Source organism: Vidua macroura, chromosome 18 (assembly GCF_024509145.1).
Source record: "Vidua macroura isolate BioBank_ID:100142 chromosome 18, ASM2450914v1, whole genome shotgun sequence".
NCBI classification, from domain to species: Eukaryota; Metazoa; Chordata; class Aves; order Passeriformes; family Viduidae; genus Vidua; species Vidua macroura.
In genome coordinates, this window is record NC_071588.1 from 11882341 (window position 1) to 11909525 (window position 27185).

At 42.7% G+C, this 27185-nt stretch overlaps 1 protein-coding gene across 3 annotated transcripts; it reads right to left on the reverse strand.

The window, feature by feature from the left end:
• Positions 1–103: 103 nt before the first annotated feature.
• On the reverse strand, positions 104–27179 carry MED15 (mediator complex subunit 15). Of its 3 annotated transcripts, none has more exons than XM_053993428.1 (18): positions 26891–27179; positions 21930–22017; positions 20707–20758; positions 20212–20241; positions 18830–19045; positions 18044–18312; positions 16172–16555; positions 15024–15116; positions 10089–10208; positions 5306–5448; positions 4865–4992; positions 3857–3991; positions 3218–3281; positions 2991–3057; positions 2376–2536; positions 2042–2208; positions 1805–1903; positions 104–1667 (listed from the first exon to the last, which is right to left on the reverse strand). In XM_053993428.1, exons 1-18 carry the CDS (start codon positions 26956–26958, stop codon positions 1534–1536), a joined length of 2418 nt encoding a protein of 805 aa, XP_053849403.1. In that variant the 5' UTR covers positions 26959–27179; the 3' UTR covers positions 104–1533. The 3 variants fall into 3 exon arrangements, with proteins under 3 accessions (XP_053849403.1, XP_053849402.1, XP_053849404.1); XM_053993427.1 differs by having other exon boundaries at positions 104–1670; positions 26891–27173; XM_053993429.1 differs by lacking the exon at positions 10089–10208 and having other exon boundaries at positions 104–1670; positions 26891–27167.
• Positions 27180–27185: the final 6 nt, after the last annotated feature.

The window sequence follows — 27185 nt, forward strand, 5'->3', positions numbered from 1 at the left end:
CCCCTAACCTTCAAAGCCTGTGAGTTTTCACTTACCACAGAACACAGCAGCCTTCATCCCATGGTGTGCTAACAGGGAAGAGCAGTACAATGTTAGCATCCAACACAGGAATAATAATAAATTTATTACAGTAGAAACAAACAGATAATGCATTAGCTCGTGTACAAAATACTGACAGCATTCTGCTGCCTCAGTCAGTGCTTACTAAGTACCCACATTTAAAAACATCCTAAAACTGATGATACCACATGGATTTACAGAGGTCACAGCAATTTCTTGACACTACTGTAAGAGAGCCCAGCTACTCTTTAAGGTTTGCTGCACAATACAGAGAGAGATGGGGCAGGATATAATTGGAACATCTGATATTTGAAATTCTCCTGCACCAGGAACTTAAAAAGAAGCAAATTAGACACATGGGGAAATATGAAAAATGCATTAAATTAGTTACTTGTGCTAAATGTTTTCACTCAAAGTGCCAACACTAAGGCAGCTTGATGACTGACTTGAGTGCCCATCACTGTTGAAGGCACGATGGATTAGTTGTCAGTTCTACTCCTGAGATGTTGCTTTTTGCCTTTTTTGTTTAAACAAACTGATGTAGTATAGAAACATTTTCAGTGCACTGCATTAACTCCCACTGGAAGCCAGGTGCCTCACAAAGACTCTGAAAAGAAGAAATGTAGCTACAAACCTGCTGGACTGATTTGTGTCACTTGGCCTTTATACTGTTGGTTCCCCCCCCATCTTTGTGTACACATTTACTGAATTTATAGAGGAAGTCAGTGTTCACATCAGTATCTCTTCTTTCTCATCACCCTTACTCTGTTGGAGTGAGAAACGTGGTCCATGCTAACCAAAAACCATTTATACAAAGTTGCATTTCAAATAAGCTATAAAAGGTTTTATAAAATGAAACCTTTTTTGCTCTGTTTGGTTCCACATTCCCACCCCCAAGTACAATTATGCAGATTTATCTCACATATTTGAGGGATGCCTTCCTTAAAAGGATGCAATTTATCCCATTTCTGGGCAAAGCTAATAGTCAAAAAGATTTCCTGCACCTACTGGCAAGTTTGCAAGCACATTTGAGTTGCAGCTCATTTATTTCTGGGGCAGTATCAGGTCACAAAACATACAGTGTGAAAGAAATACTGGCACTGAGCAGATTTTGAAGCAAATTAGGACATTTTTCCCTACCCCCTCTTATACCAGACTCCCTGATGGAAGTCCACAAATAATTTCTTCTCTAAGAAGACAATAAAAACTCATCCTAAATACAATCTTGAGAACCATATATACACATTTTGTATATCTGAAAATGCTGGCAAAAGTCCACAGAGGCAGAAGATAGAAAGCATGAAAGCTAAGTCTAACATCAGGTTCTCTACTGAACCTGACAACCTAGAAACAAAACAACATTAGGCTTCTTTCTTCTGAAGTAACCTCCCCAGACTGTGGTTTTCCAGTGGCATGTGGAAGAGGCCAGCTGTTGAGAGTTTCTTTGTGGCTTCATGATGCAGAGGTGAGCTGTTATGCAGCAGAGAGACAGGCCTGACGAATGCTTTGTGCCCAGGTGTTCAAGAGAGCTGTGACTGAATGCTTGTCTGGGAGTTGCAATAGTTTTGAAGTCATGTATCTATACACTGACTGCAAAAAGGGATTGGCTGCTGGAGAAAAAAGAGATAGCAGATAAAGGAAGTTGTCATAAAAATCATATTAAAAACACTAAACTAAAAGAGCAACATTAGGTGTTCACACTTCCCCACTACTGCCACAAGCACATGCCCAACGAATGTCATACCATACTGTCTGGGGTTCTTTATCCACAGAGGGCTCTGATCTGGATAGTCTGCTGGAACACTGAGCTGGAGTGGTGGGACATTTGGAAGATTCTTGTCATCTAAAAGGCAAACACACTTCCATCAGAACAGAGCGTTTCTTGCCAGACAGGAGACTTTTAGTGCATATTTGAGTTTGATTTCTAGCCTGTGAACCCCAAGGAGGAACCAGACTGCACATCTCCCCCCTTTCTTCTTACCTAGCTTGCATATGAGATGAACTGTGCCATTGTTACTGCAGTGTGAAGGGTCCAGGTTCACCAGGAATTTAGGATTTAATCTTGCAACTTCTCCTTGTAGGACATTTGGGATGGTCTGTCTTTCATCCTCTTCGTATTTCCTCTTCCGAGGGGAAGCAATGGGGGCCCTAAAACACAGCCCACAAAAGGACTTGTTAAGTATTTCACACGTGAAAAACAAAAAGGTACAGGTCACCCCCATCCATAAACCCATCTGTTGTTTTAGTGATTTCTGCAGAGGCATTTTTGCTCACTCGAGGAGCACTCTGGGCAGGCAGCAGCCCGTGGTACCTACGTGATGGGCTGCCCGTGGATCGCCGTCATCGCCGGCATGAACGTGCGGTACAGGGAATGGTTGAAGACTGGGGAGCGGATGTTGGCCAGAACAGCGTCCAAGAGGGGCTGACACAAGTACTGCTGCTTGGTAGGGGGCACTGGGGGAGGTGGTGGAGTAGGCTGAAACACAACAGAAGCCCCTTCTCCTTTAATCGTCACCAGAAATAGAAATATCTACTGTTGAGTCTGAAAAATTTTTACAGCAGTAAAATTCCAAGGCATGAAATGCAAATGATTCTCAAAATTGTACATAGTAACATTAAGGGAGGAATAAAAAAAAAAAAACATACTCAGTTTTGGTTTAGGAAGGTTGTCCTTCGTAAAAAAGAATTATTTAAGTCTTGGCACAGAGCACAAGAAATTGAAATTCTTAACTGAATTTCTTACATTTCATGTACGTCATACACAGGTGACTTACATGCAGTAAGTGCTTGCCCATTTTTTCCTGTTTTCTTAGTTTGTCCAACCTTACTTGAAGTTTTAACAGCATGAGTAATAAAAACTGTAAAAATGATCCCGCCTTAAGACCTTTTGGAATGAGCTGCTTACTCTGCTGGCCCAAAGCATTACATACCACAGCCATATCATTTTTCAGCTTCTCCAGAGCAATTTCACATTTCTGCAGTGTCTTCAGGGGGCACCTGAGGAAGAGGAGAAATTTCATCCACATCACCCACCAAAGAGGCACCTCAGCTGAAGTGTTTCTGCTGTCTGAGCCCCAGACACAGCCTCAGTGGCAACAGGGCTGGGGGCTAACAGCAGATTTCTGGAATAGCTGGGAAAACTGACAGGAAAAGTTACCGTTTTGAAGGGTCAGTCAGGATATCCAAGAGACTCTTCATTTTACTCAGGTCCTTCTTCCTATCTGAAACAGTATCAGAAACACAAGCACTGACTACAAGAAAAGCTTCCATTCTTGCAGACAGAAATACAGCACACTGTCAAAAATGAAAACATGAGCCAATACTAAAGAAAGTAGTGAGGATTAAAGATCTTTCATCTAATCCTAAGTATATCCAAAGCATGAACTCTACATGTTTCAAAACCATCAGAAATAAAAAAATAAGAAAGGAAGAAAGGAAGGAAGAAAGAAGAAAAGAAAAGAAAAGAAAAGAAAAGAAAAGAAAAGAAAAGAAAAGAAAAGAAAAGAAAAGAAAAGAAAAGAAAAGAAAAGAAAAGAAAAGAAAAGAAAAGAAAAGAAAAGAAAAGAAAAGAAAAGAAAAGAAAAGAAAAGAAAAGAAAAGAAAAGAAAGATAATTTAAGGATAAGGATTTTGCCCATTCCTCACACTAAAGTCTTTAGTTAGAAGCAAGAAAGAACAGCTCTGACATTTTTAATCCCTGGAAGAGAAGTCACCACAAAAGACAAAGTATTGCTTTTTTTTCAGCAGATAAGGGGGCTGACACAGATAAATGCATGGCCAAATACAGGAAACCTCACCTTCATTTTTGTCTATTTTATTGATCATCCTCCGGAGTGGCTCAATGTATTTTGATAGTTGTTTGAGTTTTTCCAGATACTGTTGCTCCTCTGACTGACCAGAACTGGCTGGACTCATGACAGAATTTGGATTTCCTGGCAAAAAGGAAGACTGCATGTCACAAGGAGATAAAAGATACTGCAGAACATTATTCTTACATTTCAGAACCTTGATCTGAAATGTGACACTCTCAGTGTAGCTTGTGTCAAATCCATAACTGGATACCCTCCACAGTTTAAGTTCTTGCCCGACCTCTAGTTTTTGTATGGAAATAACATGGTTCTATGGGCAGAACACCAATTCCCACTTAATACAAGTTTTTCTGCAAAGTTCCACATACCCATTTTCTAGGTCTTTGTTTTGGCTTCGCTCTGATGCTTTAAAAATGAAACAAACACAAAAAATTCACAGGAGTTTTTGTTAAGTGGGTCCTTTCCTATCTGCAAAGCGCACAACAGCGGTATGAGAAGGAGCCAGTATGTGACCTCCATTCATAGTATCACAAACTGCTTTTTCTGTCTGGGAGGGAAGTGCCAAGTGCCAGAGTACACATGGGAAGGTGTTCTGGAGCAAAGCAGCCTGCTGCCTGGGATTACCTGGTTATGTCTTTTACAACTGCACAGTGTCACTAAGGGTTCCTTCCTGTCGGAACTAAGGAATCATTATGCCTCTATAAACTTGCTCCGTTAAATTAAGTATCATTCTTTTTCACAAAGACTGGGGAAGTTAGAAAAACCCATTAGATAGTTCAGTGATGAGAAAAGAGGTTTCAGTGGATTTTGATTTGGGAATCCAAGCAGTTGTGTTATGTGGTGTATGTAACATGTTCGCTACCTGCAATGCCAGCTGCTACACAGAGCTCTTACAAGTTTACACTGTGCCAAAAATAACAGGTTTCCCAGGAATTATTACAGTTACCAAAACACAGCCCAACCCATGGTGTGCAGTAGAGCTCTCAGATCATTTACCTGGAGTGTTTAAAGGACCTGGGGATGGGACACTAAAGTTCTGAGGTGTTCGTGCAGCTGCTGGGCTCTGTGATGGTTGTGGAGATGGACTGGGGAGAAAGCTGCTGGGTGATGGAGCAGGGCCAGAGCTGAAAAACAAGCATAAAATTAGACCTGCCAGAATCTGACAAGGCAGGATCATCAGCCTGTAAGCAGGTATGATTTTAGTAAGCATCATCATGGCAGTCTGTAGTTCTGCCCTGGTGAGATTTGATACACAGATTCTTTATGTAAAATGTGACTTTTTAGAGTGAACTCAACACAGTCTCACCTGTGCTCCCAGTGGAGCTGGTATTAAAATTCATTCACTTCAATGGAAACAGAGTAAGGCTACTGAATGTTTCTGAGAACCTCACGCTTAGGGCATTAACAGAAGTGCTCAGAAGTTGCAGTGGGGCTCACCTGACATTTGAGTTTGGCTGAGAAGTTGGCTGGCCTGGCTGAGGAGACGGCTGGGGCTGCGGTGGTGGAGGCATGGACTGGGGTGTCTGAGCCTGCTGGACAGGAGATGGGGATGACATCATGGTGATATTGTTCTGGCTGACCTGGGATGTGGGGAAAGATACCATCAACAACAACAAAAGGGAGCAGAGCATGGGAACCTAACTAAAAGGCTTTACCTGTGGAGAGAAATGTATCCTCAGGCCTACAAGAAATGAAAGCATTAGTTTCCTTTCTCCCCCGTAAGGACACTCCCACTTGTATCACTCTTGAAGCTCTCAGGGCAGTAAATCTTATCAACTTCAGTAGAAATGACCATTAAAACTGCACATAGCTTGAATTAATTGCATAATAATTATTTTTCACTGCCCAAACCATCATGTTGCAATTAAAATGTCGGAAGTGCCACGTGAAAAACCTGTACTTTATTAGAACTAAAGAAGAACAGGAAGAAAAGACATTTCCCACTTGATAATTAAGAGTCAAACCCCCCTCCTTATTTAGACATTTTAATTACAGTCTTCAAAGGTCTGTCAGACTCAGCTGCAGCTTCTCAACTGGTTTTCTTTAGGAAGAAGGAAGAAAAAAATTAGGTAAGCCAAATCACCAACATCTTGTTTAAATATTGAGTTCTGAAAATTTGGGTGGAGATAGAAACTCCAAACTGAACAGCTGGGTGGAAAAAAAATGAAGTAGCTTTCTGACCTTTGGAGAATGATGAGGTGTGCCTAAAGGACAAAAAGGCAAGTAAGAACAGCACCATTATTCTGTATACTCTACAGTGCCAGAGCCAGATGAACACTAAAATTTGAGCAACTTCTCACATTTGTTCTAATACACAATTTTCCTCTTAATCACTTAAAACCAAACAAGAAAACCTGTGCAATGGCAGAGGCATGGGATAGTAATGCAGATATTGAGTGATCACATTTTTTTAAGGCACATGCAGAGAGTTCTTGTGACTTGAGGCTGTAAATAAGTACATACAAAGATAAATGGAATTAGCCTGCAGAGGTAACAAACTGTGGCTCATTAACCCATGTGTCCATTCTGTAAGTCACTGATTAGCATCTTTGAATTAACAACTCTTTCCCTCAGTCTAAACCATTTTTAAGCAAAGGTTCCAGAAATCCACAAGTCCCAGGCACGTCACAGGCACTGCAAATTGGTGTTGCACTTCAATCTCTTGTTAAATATCCATCTAAATAATCCAACTGTGTGCAGAGGACATGATATCTAGCACACTGAAAAGTATTGCATTCTCTACTTTTGCATGGACACACTGACTAAAACAGGAAATGCTCTGCTTGGTACATCACACTGCAGCTATGCAAAAGGTCATATTCCCCCCCAAAAAGGTACAAACAATCCCCCAGTTCAGTGCAAAACTACTAATCTTGAAGATACTAGTTTATCACCCATTACAGAATAGTTCAAAACCAAAAGCAGCCTGAGATACTATGATTTTTTCTCAGTCTTCAATAACCCCTCTCACACAAAGTTAATATATGGAACAAGTGAGGCTGAAATGATAAATATCTTCCTTTTCTCCATAATCAACAACTACTAGGCTTCTGTTTTCCAAAGGAGGTGGATTCTTTAACAGCATGTCTCTCCTCAACAGCTGGGAAAGCATTTCTGAGATTGAAAAGCACAGTTTGCCTCCTGCAGACACCATGTTTGGAAGGAAGCTAGGATGGACACTGCAAAGAGCATTCCCTGATCCTTCACAAGTCTATTTAATGTGCTGTTAGACAGCAAGTGATTTAGAACTTACCCATATGGCACTGCACCCATTTTTCATCAAGTCAGACTAACACCACTTGGAGTGGTCCATCACTTCCTGAAAATCAGGCCCCTGTTAACTGTCTCAAGTTGGTTACAAAAAAGGACTTCTAAACACTGAAATCCTTCTGTTTTGGGAAGGAAGGAGAAAGATTTCATTAGGTTTCCTGCCAGATTTAAGTTTCTGTGTGTAATTGAGCACCAAGGATATTATTTACAATTATTTACAAGTGCTGCAGAAGAGTGAAGAAAAGGATATGCAGCATTTACTGTGCACATAAGCACTGGATGAACTGAATTCTTTTGCACTACCCCTCCTCATCCAAATACTGGCACAGGCAAACAGATTTCCTCCTTTTCAGGTTTGCTCTCTGCCACCTTCATTTCAGGGCAGCAAAGGCCAATGCCTCATAGTAAGCAAAATGATGACATTTTCAGAACCATGCATTCAGAAGTGTGCAGTTCTGAACTTACTGCCTCAGTTTTCTTCGACAGCAGTTCATTTGTTACATCATTTCAGAACAGGTTTAAAGATGATTTCAGATTTCTACATTGTTTGTAGGATAAAGATTAAGATTCTAACAACTTAATGAAATTTCAACTTCTAGGGGAATGCTCTTTGCAGCTGACTCTGAGTAAAAAGAAGGCTTAAAAAATAAAGAAAAACAAACACACTACAAAAATAGCTATGAACCCAAAAGACAAAACCCCCCCTCCTCCAGAGCTTTAATTGCATTAAATTCATTCAGCTCCAGAGTTAAGCCATGGTTACTGATCATTTGCACACCCTGCATCTTCAACAGACACAAGGAAATCCAAGTAGATATTTTTTCACTGAAGGATATGAATTTCTGCACATAAAAGCATGTCCATGGACAGCTACAACAGCCCACTGAGCATGAATTTGCTCTGTGACTCTTCAGTGACCTCATCATGACACATACTCTAATTTTCTGAAGTCTTGCCCAAAAAGTACTTAGGCTTGCATGCTAAAGTTTGCATTTACATCCACTAAACCAAAGCTATTGTCAGTGTTCAGAGCACACTGTCCTGGAAGATAAACCCAGCTATGAGTTCTATCTTCATTTTGCTGAGTCTCAGGCACAGAACAGCACTCAGGAGATTAGTCTGGTAAGGGCTCTCAGCTCCAACTCTCTTGCAAATCAAAACACCAGGTGATTGTGGAATAAAACCTCATATCAGTAATTTTTTGTTTTGTTTGAAAAGACTGTAAGAAGCAAAAAACCCCAACCAAACAAATAAACTCACTGGAGAATCTAATGAGCATTGTGATAAAAAAGGCCAGACTGTTTTGTCTTATGGGATAAAAATAAATAGCCACAAGGCATTGATATCATATCTGGTCCTTCTGTTGAAAAGCATTCTTCAGTGCAACACCAGGATTCTTTTCTAAAGAGAAAATACACCCTGAACTACCTATCACCACACCTAAATGGATTTTGACACTACAGTCAAGGAGAAGACATGCTCTTAAATGAGTGAGTAATAACCACAAATCTGCTGCAGCCCTTCACTCCTACTGTGAACACCTGCAAGGGCTCTGATGACCAGGAAGTTATACCCAGCAGTTTAGCATTTTGTAAAATTAAGAGACGTAAAGGACAACATTTCTAATTTCTAATCTACCTAGAACCTGAACAAAGTGTTCTGGCAGACAATACTAGAGATTCATGCTGGTCCAGAGCTGTCAATTATCTGGCAAGGTCAGACTGCCTTCAAAACCTGCTTCCAGCCACCAGTAAACCATGACTCACTCACTCATCCCAGCACCTGCTTCAGAGCCATTTTCACTACAATCATTGCTCATGAAAAACGTCTCTTCTTATTCTGCTGCTTTGCCCAGTTGTTGTTCAGCCTCTCCACCACTTTCACAATCCCTGGCATGCTCCTGAGAGCACTTCCTGATGAGCAGCTCAGTGGTGTCAGAAGTCACAGCTCCTCAGTAACAATGGCAGTGCTCAAAGATCACCCTACGGCACTGAATGCTTGAACTAGAAGCCTTTTGCTATGAGTGAACTATGAAACAGAAGCCCAACTAATACTTAAATATCCATGGGAAAGCCTCAAATATTGTGGATATTTCAAATGGGAGATGATTATCTCAGTCAATATTAACTGCTAGTGACCAAAGCACAAAGTAAATTCTCCTCTGACTCCACAGCTATGCTGGGCTTTGTGTCAGTTAACAGATACACACTGTCCTGGATTGGAATGACCATCCATCTTCAACCAGAAATGACAACAGATGTGTTTGCCTAGGACTGCAGAATCTTTCTGGTCACTGTCACTACCTTTGCAAACTCCTGAGAAGAAATGAAGTGCTCTGACCTCATGCATTTTCCAGCAAGAGCTGGATAGGAGCTGCCAGCCTGCCTGCACAGGATCTTCTCTGATGCAGGTACAAGTGGAATCTTTCTGGCAGCAATTCCTCCTACACAGCCATGAAAGAAAAGAACAGCTCAAATTTTTCTGAGTCCCTGACACCATGCCAAGAAGTTGCTCAAACTGGAATGAGCCAAGTTTACTAACAGCACGAGAAGCACCTATACAGAGCATGAACATATGCCAAGCAAGGTCCTGGACACAACTCAGCCAGGTACACTGCAGTGCTGACTTGCAACACTCAGAAATGCACACTCATGGAGTGTGGACCTTTAATCTGAGTCTTGAATCAATTCTGAACACGGCAAAGTTTCAAATGTTAAAATAAAGATCTCTCCCACTTTAAAAATGCTTTATTTGATATCCCAAGAAAACCTATTACTTAAAATGAATAAGGATCCATAAAAATCACAACCTAAACACACCAACACCCTGAGTAACAGCAGCAAGTTCATTGTCTGATGCACGAGTGAACAGTCCCCTCGCTGGAAAGGCAGCAGCAGGCAGTGAAGCTTTGCACAGTTGCTGACACAATGTGCTGTGACCCAGTAAATACCTGTGGCATTTGCTGTCCGCCCAAGGGCATGGAGCTCGGTGGTGTAGCAGGCACCGCGCTGGTGGGCGGGAACCGTGGTCTGATTTGCATCCCACCTCGGGCCATGGGTGCGGTGATCATCTTTGAGGACAGAGGGACAACAGACAAAAGTAATCGCAAAACAAGAAATGCAGTGCACTGGCAGGATGAGAAGCACATGCAGCCTCCAGGAACTGGGGAGGGGGAGCATGAAGGGAAGGTTAGTGAGCTTTTCTCTAAAGGCTAACCTAACCTGCTGGCTTGGAAAACCAACTCCTTTTTATCCTCCTATCCATTTTCAGAGAGCACCTCATCAACTCCTGGTATCCTGACAGAGCTCATACAGCCTCAGATTTGTGGGTCAAGGGTTGACTATCCTGTCATTTCCATGAAGGGCCTTTCCTAAAATCTTGAAGTTCTGAAATTCTTGGAAATAAGTACTCCAAGATTGCTGTCAGGAGCGCTCCATCTAAGAAGCTCTATAATGCCACAGGTTTCTGATGTGCTTCCCCCACTGTGGACTCCAAGGGTTCAGCAGTGCTGGCCATGCCCCTCTGTTACAGGACATTGTCACACAGTTCAACAGCAGCTGTCAGTGCACTGCTCCACAGTGAGCAAACTTCACACCAGCCTAACCTATGCCAGTATAACAACGCCAAAGACAACAAAAAGGACTTCCAGGTTTCAAAACTCTATTTCCTTCCTTTTATAACCCACACAATAAGTCAAGTATACTTTTTTAATTACCATCATTTGGACAAATACCTATTCCGCTACTACTAACTAAGGTGTGCTAAATTTTTCTGAGTCCATGATCTTCCTCAAGCTTTTTGATTCTCCAGCTGTATGGAGTGAGCACACTCTAAAGTACAATCATTTAGGGTGAATGATAACGGTTAGCATTAGAATCAATTCTTATTTTAAAACAATATTAGGACTATGCTGCTCTGCAGTGTCTAAAAGTACCTTTCAGAACCATCAGCCTGCATGTGCTACAGAGATTTAAATTTTTTATATCTGTATAGCCCTCTGCTACTTAAAATTTGATATTACCCCACATACTGAGAATTTACAATACAGCATATATTTGAGGTAATATTCAGGTAACTTTGGTGGATTTACTTATCAGTAAAAGAGCTTCTGTTTGGGACCTCAAAGATCTACAGTAAAGTTCTCTGGGCTACCTTTTTTTCCTGGCTTACGTGTTACCAAGGAACCTACACAATCCTAACTAACCTAAGAGATGATGTAATCTCCTTCCTGTAAATGGTTTGGGGCACTCCTGCCGGGTGTTTATGTAAATGGACTGAAGCAGCCAGCAACACATCTCTAGAAAGTCAAAGAATGCATGTGCTTACAATTGTTAAAAATAAATAAAATTAAATACAACATAGCAAGACTGAAAAAGGAAAGCAATAACTGATAAAGAAAATAGTGTCAAATTCAGCACAGCTGTTAGTTCACAACATCAGAGCAATGCAGTCCCTTTCCATCCAGGCAAAGAGGGATGGTCAGAGACAGGATTTCAAAAGGGGAACAAAGGGGAGTGCCTCAGACATCACACACACATGCACACGTGCACACACAGCATGCAGCAGCTGCCAGAGCAAACACAACAACCCAGCACTGCCACAGAGCACAGGTGGATGCTACGGAGTGCAGTGAAGAGCTACAGTATCAACATGAGAGCTGGTGAAGCAACATAACCCTAACAAAACCAAAAAAAAAGGGGGAAATTGCTGGGGTGGGAGGGGAATATCCTTTCAGGCACAATCACCCCATCTTAGAGCCTCGTGAATGCACACAGATCTCTGGAGCTGTGGAATCCCAGGCATGTTATGGTGACCCACATGTCCCATCTTGGCCATGTTTCTGAAGCCACACCACCAAAATGTGAAGATTTAGATTACTTCCACTGAGGCAAAGGAAATTAGAAGAATATCCACAGGTTAAGTGTCTGGCAAACCACTGAACACCAGCATGACAAACTCCAATTCAAAGGCTTTCAGGTGTTTGTAGTATTGTGGTTGGTCAAACAAGTGCTCAAGCTTACAATTTTGGGTTAGGGTTTTTTGTATTTTTTTAAATGTGTGCTTTGGAAAGGAAAAATATATATATATGACATCATTTCCACTCTCTTAACAAAAGCAATCTATTTTCCCCCATTCTGCAGCTCATTTATATTTACAAAACCCATGATCCTTTGATAAAGGAGTCAGGAAAGGGGGTTCCAAAGCAATATGTCCATAAAGGAGTTACTCTTATCATAAAATAAGAAGACAACCAGAAATGTTTAAGTACTTTTGAGGAAGATTTTAACCGAACACATATCTTCCTCCACAAGTGAAATTGATTCTTATGAGGTAAAATTCCAGACCCTGTAAATTGAGATAAATCAGAGAGCAAGAAGATCTCCCTCCAAAGTAAACTACAAACCCCATTATTTGTAAAAAATGAAGTGGAATAGAACAAATAGAATCCAGAACCTGTAACTTTCTTTTACCTAACATCCAAACATCCAGCATTCCATAAATACACAGCTTCTGGTGAGCACATGTACATACACTGCCACTGCACTGAAGGCAGCTCAGATTTTCAGTCAGGACCAGCCACTCTGCATTCTGAGCACCTGAAGGAACTGCACCAGAACAGTGACTTAACTTTACTCATACTTAACTGCAGTTGATTACTGCTCTTTGTCCTTGGTGCTGCAAGCATTTTGTGTAGGTCTCTGGCTGCTGGGACACTACTGCTGTGAGCTTCCCTGTGAGTTACATGCTCACAAGGACTGGAGCAGGGTAACATTGACCTGTGTGGTGTCTGTATAACTTCAGAGCAGAACTTCTCACATGAATCCATGTTTAAAGCCGGGACTGCTTTTCCTTTTATGTAGGAAGGATTTACAGAAACTTTATGGAAAAGGAAAAATGCAGACATAGCAAGCAAAAGTCCCAGTTTAAAAGCCCTTAAAGACTAAGTTTAAATGTAACAAGCAAAGATTAGGGTAGGGTTTGTTTATAAAAAAGCCTCCCTGAACCAAATAAAGAAATCAAGGCAGATTTATTAAAAATGCTGATGTTACTGAAAAATGTACTAAATAGAAAGCAAAAATCTAGTCTTAAAAGAGACTTCTTATAAAGTAAAGAAAATCCTTACACACTTTCAACACTGAAGCTGCATTGTAATATTATATACAGCCACAATCTTAAACCTATTATATACAGAAAATATTTAGACAAGTACAAGAAACCCACTTAGTTATTGGACTTCATAGTGGTAGGTGAATTTTAGTAGACTTATCTTGCACTGGCATGAACATCAGTGGAGTAAAGCCCGTGTGTGGACTATTCCAAACTCCACATGTGCTAGATAAAGAGCAATCCCCACACAGGACTGGATAAAGCTGCAATACAAAACTGGCTGTCAACCATGTTATCACCCAAAGCTTTTCAAATGCACTGTGCTGTTAAGCCACTGGCACATGAAGTCACTAAAGGGGCAAGAATTAAGTTGACTCTACATAAACACAATCCATCTGCTTCAGAGTTGAAAAGAGCACCACTAAAGTTAGTAACAAGAAAAGAAGTCAGTGTCTCCTTCCAGTCAGCCTAAGTCCCTGCAGCTCCCACCTGGAAATTATTTAAGAAATAAACAAGTTTTAATTCACATTTCAACTGTAGGAAGAGAATTCTGCATTGCTGCCAGCACTGTCCCAACTGTACTTACCACTGCCCAGCTTTTACATCCTGTGTTACATGGACACAAGCCAAAGGAGCCATTCAGAAGCAGAACTTGGCCACACCAACAAGGATGAGGCCAGCTGAGAGCTACCATGGTACAAGACACTATCCCTGATACAAGTCTGGGACGTGCACATTGGAGAAGCAATTGCTATCACAGTCCACATAAAAAGCTTCTTACTGAATCTATAAAATTACTTGTGCACTGAGTGGAAAATGGTGCTTGAAAAACATGGAATGTCTGGGTATACAAAAAGAATTCTGCCATTAGTCCTAGTCAGCTTCATTTTATGTGTCTGCCTCTCTATTCATCTACAGAGTGGTGATATTTGTACTTACCCATGTCTGTAAAATGCCTCAATATGAAACACTACACAGGTAAGCCACAAAAGACTTTCATATTCTTGTGGAAAATGGGATAAGAGGTTCAGCTCAAGCCATTCCCCATTTTTTTCCCCATGTCTCCTTCATACCAGACACACATCAAGAAACAACCACTGGGGCTGCAGGTATATTGCAGGATAAGAACAACCATGTCAGACAACAAGCTTTCACCCAGCACTTTTCTTTTTCTAATGTAACTCTGCACTTGTGACACACGCCATTTGTTCTTCACAATTCACATCCAGAACAAGAGCATCTAGATCTACTGCCCATTTCACTCAGAAGAAGAATGAAAGATGAAAGGACTGAAAGGGGAGTGCAGAGAGTTTTCATCATCTATACTATTTGTTTATAGTCAATACATGAAGATGGAAGGTAAATCACATGTGATTAAAGATAGCAGGCAAAGATTCACAGTACAGAAATCAGTTTACACAACAAAGCAGTCACCTAGGAGAGTTTAATGAAAGAAGAGGTGATAAACTCCAGGTACCAACAGTCAGACTTGTAGTGTGCCCACAGGAGACCATCTTACTCATGTGCATTCCTGTGTCAGTACAGGCAACACTCGTACCTCCTTGGGACAGAGAGCATGCACAGAGAGGTTGGCAATGAAATCCTGCCTCTGACTCCAGGCAAAGGAGAAACAGCAGAGAAGACCATATCCCCTTTATACAGGGGATGACCAATGTCAGACCCTCACCAGGAACCACCAGAAACCCAACTCCATGCTCATCTCTAGCATGCACTTGCCACAGGCCTGTGACCTGTGACCTGGCCCCTGGGCCCTTACCTGCCCTGAAGCTCCCATCTGAGCAGCCTGGGCCTGAGCTGCTTGCACTGCTGCTGCTGCTGCCTGCTGCTGCTGGACCAGCTGAGCTCTTACCTAGAGCAGGAGAACAAAACCCAAAGTAAACACCCATACCTGAGTAGGGTATGACACTCCTGTTTCAACAGCATTGACTATGCTCATTAAAAGGGGTATGGAGACAAGACCAGCCTCACCAACTAAAATGTTTTTTGTGAAAACAAGTTCCCATGTTTAAAACATTTAGAATAGTTTTCCCACAGACTGTACACCCAATTCAACAGCTTCTTGCACTTCTTACCTCTACTATCAGGTCTTATATATAAAAATAATAGTACTTAAATTTTTGGCAAGCCTACCAATGACCAGCATTTCAAATGTTTAGAAATTCATTACATCTGTCAGTGTGACAATTATGACATTTAACTACTCCTAGCTCAGCTGGTAGGAGCACAAAGTGGAGGTATCAACTCATCCATTTCTGAAGTGTGGCTGACACTCCTCCCCAGTAAGGCCCAAAGAAAAACAGGTCTGAGCTTTGGCTCAACAGTAACCAATGCAGCCCAGACAAAAATGACTCTAACGCTTCAAAAAGCCGCACCATTAAGAGGATGACCCAGCAAGAGATTCAGCAGAGTAGAACTATTGTCTTGCCCACCTTCTCTTCAAGGCAGGAACAACCAGCACATTAAACTGTGACCAAAACCTCCCAACATGGCAGCAGAAGCACAGCCAGCATGGCAGAGAGCTAACACTGGCTGCAGTCTAGAACACTTCAAAGCACTTGCTCATGTTCTAGAAAAGCAAACTGCATGGAGGTAATTTTTCTTTAACCAGACTGTGCTTCTTTTTCTTTTTTTCACTTGTCCATTCAAGAATGATACAAGGTATTATTTTTTAAATATCAGCTGCATCAATGGTTTTCACAGATTTCCAGAACTCTTAAGTACAAAACTGTTCTCTACTGGCAGGCCCAGATATAAACCTTTAAACACCCTGTACTCATAACTTACTAACTGCAGAGCTCTTAAAAAGTTATGGTTTTCCTACTTGATTATTAGCAAAAGTCAGATATGTTTTATTTCTCTAGGTGGACATAACAAATCAACAATCAGCTGGTCACTAGCCCTTACCTGCATAGCTTTTAACTGCTGTGGTGTGAGAGTGACAGGCATAACCTGACTGGGAATTTGTCCTGAGATTGCCTGAGGTTGAGATACCATGGGCTGGGGCTGAGGCTGGGACTGTGGTGGAAGTTGAGACTGTTGTGCCTGAGCGACCTGTTGTTGTTGCTGCTGCTGCTGCTGTTGCTGCTGTTGTTGCTGCTGCATCTGTTGCATCTGCTGTTGCATGACTTGTTGAGGTGGCTGCTGCTGTATCTGTTGTTGTGGTATCTGCTGCTGCTGTTGCTGCTGCTGCTGTTGCTGCTGCTGCTGCGCCTGCATGACCTGTGCTGCCTGCAGCTGCTGCATTTGAGCAATCCGCTGCAGTTGCTGCTGCTGCTGTTGCTGCTGCATCTGAAAAGCAGGAAAAGCCAGGATGTTAAAGCTTCCAGCAATGCAACAGCAGATTACTTTTATAGCATAAACCAAAAGTAAACAGAATCCTGATACCTCAGATTGGTGTTTTAAGCCCAAAGGGAGAGCCTAACCTTTTTATCCACTCATCCCTCATATATCTCAACCTTAAATGGTTAAATAGCCTGTATTTCCACATAACAAGCTTTCCTATAACTTTTAAAATCAAAGGTAAAGTCCATCAGCTTCTCCTGTACAAATGGGCTCAGATACAGATACAGTAATCACCCCTTACCAAAAACTGCACCAAAAACTATGACAGCTGAAGTTTCCCACCTTGTTTTTGTACCTAAAGATATTATATTTTTACATATATATATGTCTGTATACATACACACATTTCTAAAGTGGCAACACATTAATCCCACAATGACAAAACAGCCACTATTGCTAAAGAAATTCAAGGGCTATTCTTTCCCAATTTCTATCAGAATGAAAGACTATTCTGACATTTATATAGAGACAATTTTAATTCCCCATTGCTATGACAAAAGAAAGCAACAAAACATCTGTAAAGCCTTTCCTCTAGCATGTAATATACTGCTGTCAATTAACTTGCCAATCTAACCTGAAGCCCTACCCTGAAGTGGAAATGGGTTAGTAACAGGCAGAGCTGATACTTCCACACAAGCCAAGCCTCACCTGACAAGGAACTGATTGTCATAGGTTACAATGCAAGATGTAACAAAACCTATGTATTCTATTACCATCTGTTAAAACCAGGTAGGGCAGTGCTCTTTATCTCTCCCACTGCCCATCCTCCCTCCAGGAGATCTCTGCTGTTCATGGCCACTGAGTGTCCCTGCATGGCTGAGAAAATTCCATCAGCCCATGGGGAGAGGCTCTGCCCAGGGGAGGAGCCAAGCATTCCTGCCTGGATCCAATCTGACCTTGGAACAGCACAGCAGCCTTTGCCCACTGCATTCCCAGAGGAGCAGCTTTCTGCCCCACTGCATTCCCAGAGGAGCAGCTTTCTGCCCCACTGCATTCCCAGAGGAGCAGCTTTCTGCCCCACTGCATTCCCAGAGGAGCAGCTTTCTGCCCCACTGCATTCCCAGAGGAGCAGCTTTCTGCCCCACTGCATTCCCAGAGGAGCAGCTTTCTGCCCCACTGCATTCCCAGAGGAAGCCCAGGCCCATCTCCAGCAGCCCTGGAGCTTCAGAGGAAAACTCCAGCCTTGTCCAGGATCCTGCTCCAGCAGAAGCACAGCTGGCACTGCAGGAGGGCTGAGCCCCCATGGAATGGCACTGCTGCCACACCCTGACCCACAGGCTGCCAGGGCCTGCTCTGACTCTGGCAGTGGTTTTGAACAACTGCAATTTATTTTAATTTTCCCATTAAATTGTAGTTCTGACTTGGGATCTCCCACTGGTTTGCTTTCAAAGCAGCACACTGATCACATTTTCCATTGTAGCTGTTTGTCATCACCTGCTGCTGGTTTTGCTGCTGCTGCATCTGCAGTTTCAGCATGTGCTGCTGCTGCTGCTGCTGGACAGCCTGCAACTGCTGCTGTTGCTGCTGCTGCTGCTGCGCCACCGCAGCGGCCGCTGCCTGCTGCTGCTGCACCTGGAACTGCTGCTGCATGGCTGACTGCTGGGCCTGGAACTGCTGCTGCTGCTGCAGGGCCACCTGCTGCTGCTGGAATTGCTGCTGCTGCTGTTGTTGCTGCTGAGCTATCTGCTGAAGCTGAAGCTGGGCTGAAGAGAAGATAGACTGTATTTAAAACATGATACCCGAATAATGTGAGATTAATTAATGTCCTTCCTTAGCAGTATATACTTTTGCTTCCCCAAATGGATGGGGCACATTAACAGCAGAATTAATTACACTTTGTACTACCAACTTGTAATTCACTCCTCTTCCACTGAGAGTAAGTAAAGAGAGTGAAAATGTGCAGGAAGAAATGTGCACTGAGGTCACCAGCAGGAAATACTGTACCATGGAAAACATAGGTAAACTGTACCAAAACAGTGTTCTGAAGCTGACATGGTGAAAGAAGAATTTGCTCATACAACAGCTACACTGTGTTGGCCATACTAAGGAAGACATTTATCCAATTAGGTAGCAGTACTTGAAATCAGTTCTTTCCCCAGTTCACTTGGCTGATTTAGCCACAAGTATGACATCTCTTCAGCACCTTTTCCCTGGGGAAAGGCCTTATTACTGAAAAGCTGATCTAACAACTTCGGCAGTTGAAGCAAACAGAACACTTACTCTGCTGAGTAGCTGTAGAGACACCAGGCATCCCATGAGGGGCCATTGCTGAGGTTCCAGGAGGCTGCTGCTGCCCTGGGAGACTCATCTGCTGTGCCATTGGACCAAGGCCTGTCATGCCACTCATTGGTGCCCCCTGAGCTCGGGAAGCCATGCCCATGCCAGGCGCCCCTGCTGCGGGACCCCCAGTCAGATTCTGCAGGGCATTCATCGGATCTGCAAAGAAAACAGACGCTGATACGCAGCCAGCCGTGCAACTGCTTTTCCAGAACCCCCTGCTCTGCATCATCCACCCTCTGATCTGGCAACTTCAGGCCATGACTACATCCAATACCCTGACAAACTCAGATTCACTGCCCTGCCTGTGAGGCTTCTGGCACATCTCTGCCTCACTGTAAAGAGAGAAAGAGATGATTTAAAGTGCTCCACACAGATTTTAAATACATCAGAGAAAAGGAACTTATTAGCCATCTCCAATTTTATACACAAGTCAAAACAAGCTGCCAACAAAACTCCATGAGGATATAAAGCTTTTAACCTCAAAAACCAAGAGAGTCCCACTGTGGACCTTCCTCCTCAAGTCAGAGAAGCAATGCTCAGACCAGAGGATGTACATTGGTATACAGTTCCCCCTCTAACATCACTGTTACTATGCACTGAATTAATTTAATGCCTTTCAAGACAGTTTTCACAATCTGAATCCTGGGCACACAGAAAAGTGAAGTTAAAGAGAAAAAGACACTTCAAGAGGTCAAAACACAACACAGGCTGCAGAAGCAATATTAACCAGGTACAGAACACACACCACCTCTTTCTTAGGAGTACTTCTAAAATAATTTCCAGCAGGCCAGACTGCATGTTAATCAATCACAGACTGCATATTTGCCCTAGAGAGGATAAAACCACAGGACCATACTAAGTCCCCAACATCCACTGCAGTGAGAATTAGCACAGAGGCAGAAGCCAGGATCAGATCTAAGCTCACCAAATGGCCCCACAAGTATTTCTGCCTCTGGTGCAACACCTGGGGAGCCACAGCAGCCAACAGACAGGAACCTGGGCTGCTCACCAGGAGATTATTTTCAGTCAGTCTCGTGCTTTCATGAACCTTATTGCTGTGAGCTGACAAAAGTACAAACAGGGGAACAAATAAGTCTGGTGTGTTACACATAAAGCACTGGCCAAGCCTGTCACCCTCATCACTGAACAACTCCAAGACTGTCGAGCTTCCCTTCCTTTACTCCAGCACCATTTAATATCCCAGCTAGGGAATACACAGATGCTTTATTCTTAATAACCACAGCCCTGATGTCTAAGCTGCTCTATTTAGAAAAGGAGAGTACAGGGAAGGAAGAAAACAACAACAAAAAAGGAACTCTTACCACTGACTGAGGCTTGAGATTTCTTATTGTCTGTAAAGAAAAAATGATTAATCATCTTTGTTAATATTGTCACATTGACCTTCTGGATATACTCTCTGCAAGAAATATATTCACATCATAGTTTTAAAAATAAATTTTAAAAACACACTACTCTAGCTCTAATAAAATACATTAACCTAAGCCAATTTGGTAATCAGAATGCTATATAAAAATGGAAGGAAAGCAAAGATACAGAAAAAATTAGGAAGGAGGAAAAGTAGCAAGTTAAAATAATTTCTCAAATACTTTTCAATTATAGATGATGTGTAAAAGAAATAGTATTTATAAATTAGGCATGCATACTAGAGGAAGATTTTTAAAGCAACTTTTTAAGAATGACATGCAGAATCACACACAGAAGCCCTAAAATGTACTTTTTTTTTTTTTCTTTTATGATGATTCTACGAGAAACCACAACTGAGAAGAAAATAAAACCAAAACTAAAAAATTACTTACGAATATCTCGGAAATGGATAATAAGCCTGGCCACAAGAGAAAGATACTCCTCCTAGAGGTGAAAAATGAGTATTTTAGCAAAAGAAATGAAAACATAATAACCATTACTTTCTGGTTCTTCAGTATTCTTCCTCAACATACTGGATTTTACTCTACAATGTGTGTGGGCTTTTCAGAGCAGTTCACTTCCAAGAACAGCCTGTTTATGAACCAGGAATATTTTCACTAATACGTCATTGGGGTTGATGGTACAAGAACGCCAAGAAACCACAAAATTCACAGGAAAGAACCTCCCTGACAGCCCCACTAACAGGACCACAAAATGCAAATGTTATAAACCAACACACATTTTCCACTTCTTATCCACTATAATTCCATTTTCATAAGGACAGCACCTGCTTACTTGGCACACTGAATTATTTAAGTCCTTGAATTATGCCACATTTGTACTACAGTAACTATTTTTAAAGCTAAATTCGTATTACAAACACAAGTAAATTAGTAACTTGGAAGACTAACATGACAGAAATGTCAGAAGTGAAAAGACAAATATTCCTTGAAACATTTTCTTAGTGTGCTTCATGATTTGTAGGAAGTTGCAGAGGGCTGAGACAAGCCTTCCTGCCCATGAAACAACCCAGCAGGGAGGATGCCAAGGGTGCCCGCAGATTTGTGACATCAGCATTGTAACATTTTCACCAAGACAGGTTCTATTTCAAACATGGCTCATTTGGAGCAGCAACAGTATCCATTTCTCATAACACAGCTCCAGGAATGAAGTTTATGATTTGATAAGAGTGCAGAACTGTACATTACAGCCAGACTTTCACAGAGACCACAGCTCTTCCCTTGGGGTTACTCCTGACAGAGCCTTTTCATTGATATCCTAAGTTTTTCTGACCACCAAACTGGAATGGTGCTACACTGTAGATAAAGGAAATTCCATGCAATTCACTGCACACAGACATTCAGGTAAGAAAAGTGTGGTTCCATATGTGCATGAAACACTGCAGCACCAGCAAAGCTGCCTTGCACTAAGGCCAGTTTGATGCATCTCTTGGATGCAGAACTCCTCACTTCCCCTCAAGGTAAAAGAAGCAGCACATATAAATCAAAATTTCAAATTAATCTGTATTCTTAAGTGCACTGGCTTTGCTATTTCTGCAATTCATTACAAACTTCTTTTGACACCAAATAACTTCTGGAAGCAAATAGAGATTTACCCTTGTTTTGGCCTTCATAAACACATGGCTCTCCATATCTTTGCTAGATTTGTTATGGGCAACACCAGCTTTCCTCATGGCTTCATCACTGAAAAAAAAAAAGAGGAAAAAAAACAAGGCTGGATTTTAACTGAGGGTATTACAAATACTTCCTGTAGTTAGAAAGGTCTGTGAAACAGCTTTTTACTCCCCTCTCATTTTATAGATTAAAAGAAAACAAAAAACCCGAATATCCACCACAAAAAAAAAAAAAAACAACCAAAAAAAACCAAAAAAACCACAAACAAACAAACAAAAAAAACTCAAAAAAAAAACCCCAAAAAACCAAATCACCACCACATATTACTTAAAACTGCCACCCTATAAAGTTTCTTCAAATAATGGAGAAAAAAGCCAACTAATTTCTAAAAGGCAACACAAATATTCTTTGCAGAAATTCAAGACCAACTGCTAAACAAGTCATTATTTTACTGCCTGATGTATTATTTTGACAAAATACCAGGACTTATTTGAGAAAAACTGAATGACAGGATTAATGTAATCCACGTTTGGCAAACAATGAGATTGAAATTCCTAACATCAGGATTTTCCAAAAGAATTCTCTAAACATAAGGTGGAAGAATAAAACAATAGGCTGCCCAAAGGCACAGAGTGAGGACAATGAGTGGGAGCATGGGTTAGGGACAGAGGAGGGCAGAGGTGCAGCCATGGGCAGGGTGAGAGGGGACATGAGTGGAAAAGAAGGGGCATTCTCAGTACATCAAAGAGCAGCAACCAATTCAACTATGGAACATGCAAAGAAAGACATCCTAAAACAAGGGGTTCAGCCAGGTGAAGCCCTGTTCCAATCCTCTAGGCACTGTCATTCTCAGAAACTTCCCTGCAAAACCTGTTCTTTTTTAAAGCAGCCTGGCAGTTACAGTCTAAATTCCACAAACAAGTGATCAGGAAATACTTTCACTTCATAATTAACATATCAGAAAGTTATTTCTTGGTGACTGCCTTGCACGAGCAGCTACCCTACACTGAATGCACATCAGGGCAGTGAACCCTGGAGGTTTCAGCCACTCTGAAGAGACACTACTGGTTTATTTCCCTGGAATTTCTATGACCTCCCATGCAGCAGGAATGGTGCTTGCACAAGAAGCAAACGGGTTCAGCTTTCTGAATTAACTCAATGACAGTCTCAGAAGAGAAGAGCAGATGCTACAGCCTCAAAGTGCAGGAGCTTAGGCTGCCACAACTCACACCCTTACCTACAAACCAGCAGCTCACAGCTGAACTGCTGCAGTCTTCAACACAGAACAGAGGAACACTGGACCTGCTGGAAGCCTCTCGTGGGAAGCTGTTTGTGGGGTCTGGCAGCCACCAAAGCAATGCTGCTTATATATGAAGCTTACTTAAACTCAAGCAGAAACTGAACATAATGCAGAGTAACTATTCCTCCATGGGCAAACAAGCCTTGAAGTGAACTGCTCATAAAGGAGCTCTGCTGTGGGGGAAGAAGCTATATCCAATTCTCCTTTTTTTTCACACTTTCCTTTTTGGAAAGGCTGTCTCTAAATCCACGCTACTCTGAATCCTCCTTAACTTTCCAGTCCCAGTACACTGACAATGCCTTTCTTGTTGAGAGCACTGAAAACCGAGCAGACAAAAAGAGAAGACAAAGATTGCACAGAGGCAAGTAAAGAAAGTAACATGTAAGTAGCACTTAGGGGATGTGATAGAGACAGTAATCAATATGGTATCAGGAACTTGAAAAAAATCCACAGCAAAGAAATTATCTGCTTTTATATGGATCATTCCCACTTGACATTATAGAACTTGAAAGATGCATTACTGTGACTACATCTGCATCACTGAAAATGCCACTCCAAGCTCTCCACATCCTATCTGTTAACATTCCAATAAACGTTTAGACTGGGAAGAAACAAGAACACACAATTTGTTCCTTGTTCACATATTTAACTGCAACTGACATAAAAATAGTTACAGTAAAAGACTAGGGCAGTCAGCTAAAAGAGTCATAGCTTTAGCACAGAGCACATTCCTTGCAGAGCACCCAACTCTACAAAACTTTGGGAACTAGATGGTACCAAAAATTCAACCTCCATCTGCCTTGTAAGCACTCTGTAAATGTATCATCAGTAAACGTGTAGATGTGCACTAAAAATCTGCCTTTCTGATTTCATGCAGAGCACTCAGAGTTGTGGTTTCACAAGAAGCAGCATTCAGCACCAGCACCAGCTTCTGGAATTCCCCCTCCACTCTCAAGAAGCTTCTTTCCAGCCCAAATATGTGCAACCTCTCACTCAGGCTAGCTGGTCTAACAGAAAATTCTTGCAGAACATGTTCTTCCAAACTGCCCCAGCTCCCTGCCCAGTCCACACCGTGACTGTGTGAATCAGCTGTTGCAGTGAAACACCAGGACAAGGAGATCAGGGCCAGCACCTCCCAAAGTCAGGGACCATCACAGCAGCTGAGCTACATCTCAGCACAATTCCCTTCTCACACAGCCTCCAAGCAGCTCAGGGCAGGAACCAGACACAGCCACAGGCTGAGTTTACAGCCCAGATCAGACCTGTCCTTCAGGCAATACCAACATGTAAAACCATGCTAAGGAAAGGCCTTTAGAAGGGAGACTCCCAAGGCACCAGTGTATGTACTGGAGCTATGTAAGGGCCAGAATAAAGTGGTGCCCTGCAAGCAAAAGTATTTATCCACACTCCTACATCACTGCTGACTCCTGGAACACCCTGGGAGAAGCCAAAGCTGCTCCTCAGCCTCAGTCATTGGAGCTCAGGCTTCCTGAGTCTTGCTCCAGTATGGAAGTTCTGCTCAGGCCTGCAGTCCCACAGCACCTCGGACTGGAGTCGGGACATCCAAAGCACAATTCTCCCAAATGACCACATGCAAAGCATGCACATGGAGCACTGACTTTCCTCAGGATACCCCCTGCCCACACGGAAATGGTCACTCACACAACATCGCTCCCGAAAGACAAAGCCCAGAAAACTTCAATTCTGTGTTGTAATGAAAACCCAAGTGTGGAAACACAACAAATGGAGACACCTACACCCAGCAGCTCTAAAGAGGCACTCAAAATGAGTTGTGGGAATGGTTTCGTGCTCTTAATGCTCAAGGCCAAGTGTTAACATTTACCTCGACAAGTATCACCTCTTGGTTGCAGGATGAAGTGGAAGATACACAAACATTTAAGACTGCATTTCCCTAACTGCTCAGAACAGCCTTCCCACAGATTATAAAAACTTCCAGGTGATTCACCAGATATTTAATTACCTCCATCTCCCACCTACTATGTCAGCCTCTAATGACAAAGCTGGGAGCTTCTGGAAAGAAATAGGAACTTGTTGCATAGAGAGCTCCAGTTTTTTTAGCAAATAAATTGCATTTATTTCTCATTCAACAAACTCTACTTCTGGCTAGTTTCATCTAATTCCAAGTGCCACACGGAGCCAGGCCAGGCTGGTTTTGGATATCAAACCCACAATAATTGCTTTAAAAAGTCTGCTGCAGTCACTGTAACAACTCATCCCAGTCATCCCAGTAACAGTTTTGCTTGCTTTTTAAACAAAGCCATGAATACAAATATCTGATCCACCCTGTAAAACTGGAAGTGACAAAAAAAGACTGTCACTACATCTGTAATAAAAAGCACAGAAATCATACAGAGACATCTGTGCACTTGTGTAAAAGAAAATAAATAGAGGGCATGTATTAAAAGTTTACCATTACTGTCACCTCTTCATTTGGCATTAACCTTAAAGATTTTTTGGTCAATAGTAGTAATTTTTTTAATCCCTTGTTGTACACTTCCCTTGAAACATTTTTGAGCATTGTTTGCTGCTTAGAGAAAACACATGACAGTTTGCAGGGCAAATACAAACTCAGCGTTTGATTGTGTTAGGTTTGCATGTGCTTACTCACGTTTATTTCCTCCAAGCAACACAGCATTCAAGGGCACTCTTGTTTGCTTGTTTTGACAAAGCAGGAGAACAGGAGAGGAAGGGATTAATCTAACAAGATTAATGACTTTACAGAAAGTTTAGAAAGTGAAACATCCATTGTGAGCACCAAGGAAGTCTGTGTGGCTCTGACACACAAACACCATCATGCTTCTCCAAGGAATACTGCAACAGTTTAATTCTGGAACAGCACCCTAATTGTAGTAAACCCACAAACACTCACATTACTCATACATGTCATAAAAAACCAGTCCAGTTTTAGGTATGATTGTTAAAATCAACAAGGGAATATCAAGCTTTCCAAGCACACGTGAATGGGCACTCCAACGTTATTTTAGAAAGAATGAACAGAGCTTTCACTTCTGTGCTCACCACCCTGCACAGCGTAGAAGAGCCTTCCAAAACCAGAAAAAGCCTGCAGAGCAGCAAAGTAATTCAAGAAAAGCAATTGTTTCACACAGGAAAACTGAAAAGGCAACAAGCTGAACTTCACATTAAACCATCAGCATTTTATTTCATATTTGCCTAAAAAAGTCAGACACAAGCCCTTAACAGTGATTTTCATAGGGCTGAATATGCCAAATTTCACAATATCATGGACACCGGCAAAATCACAGCCCTAAACCAGATGGCGTCAAGCAGGGCAGGAAATCGGTCTTGCTGGAGAAAGGGAAAGCGAAAGACAAGGAAGATCGGAAAAATTAAGTCAAACACCAGCCCCGGTTACCCCCGCACAGGGTCTGGGCAAATCCTGGCAACGAGACCCCTCAGGAGAGGAAACACCGGCCCTCCCTTAGGAGAGGAAACAGCGGGAAGCGGGAGCCCAGGCAGGCAGGGGAGGGCCGGAAAGCCCTGCAGAGGAGCGGGCACGGGCGGGACACGGGCGGGACGCGGCCCCGCGGGCGGCCCCGGGGCCGGCAGGAGCCGAGGCCCGCGCGCGGCCTACCCAGCAGCGGGCCCGCGGCTGTCACTCACATCTGGCTGACGAGCTTCTGGCGGAAGTTGGTGCTGCGCCAGTCAGTCTCGGGCCCGGTCACGTCCATGGCTGCCCCCGGGAGCGCGTCCCGCCGCCGCCTCCCGCCGCCGCCCTGGGCCTCCGCCGCGGAACCGCCGCGCCGCCGCTTCCGGCGCGCGAGGGATCGCGGGAAATGGAGTCCCGGAGCGAGCCCCGCCAGCTCTCGCGGGATCTGCCTGCCCGGTGTGAGGCTCGCTGGGAAATGTAGTCCGGCCCCGCAGCGCTACTCGTCGGTGGCGGCCCCGGCGCGCCCCG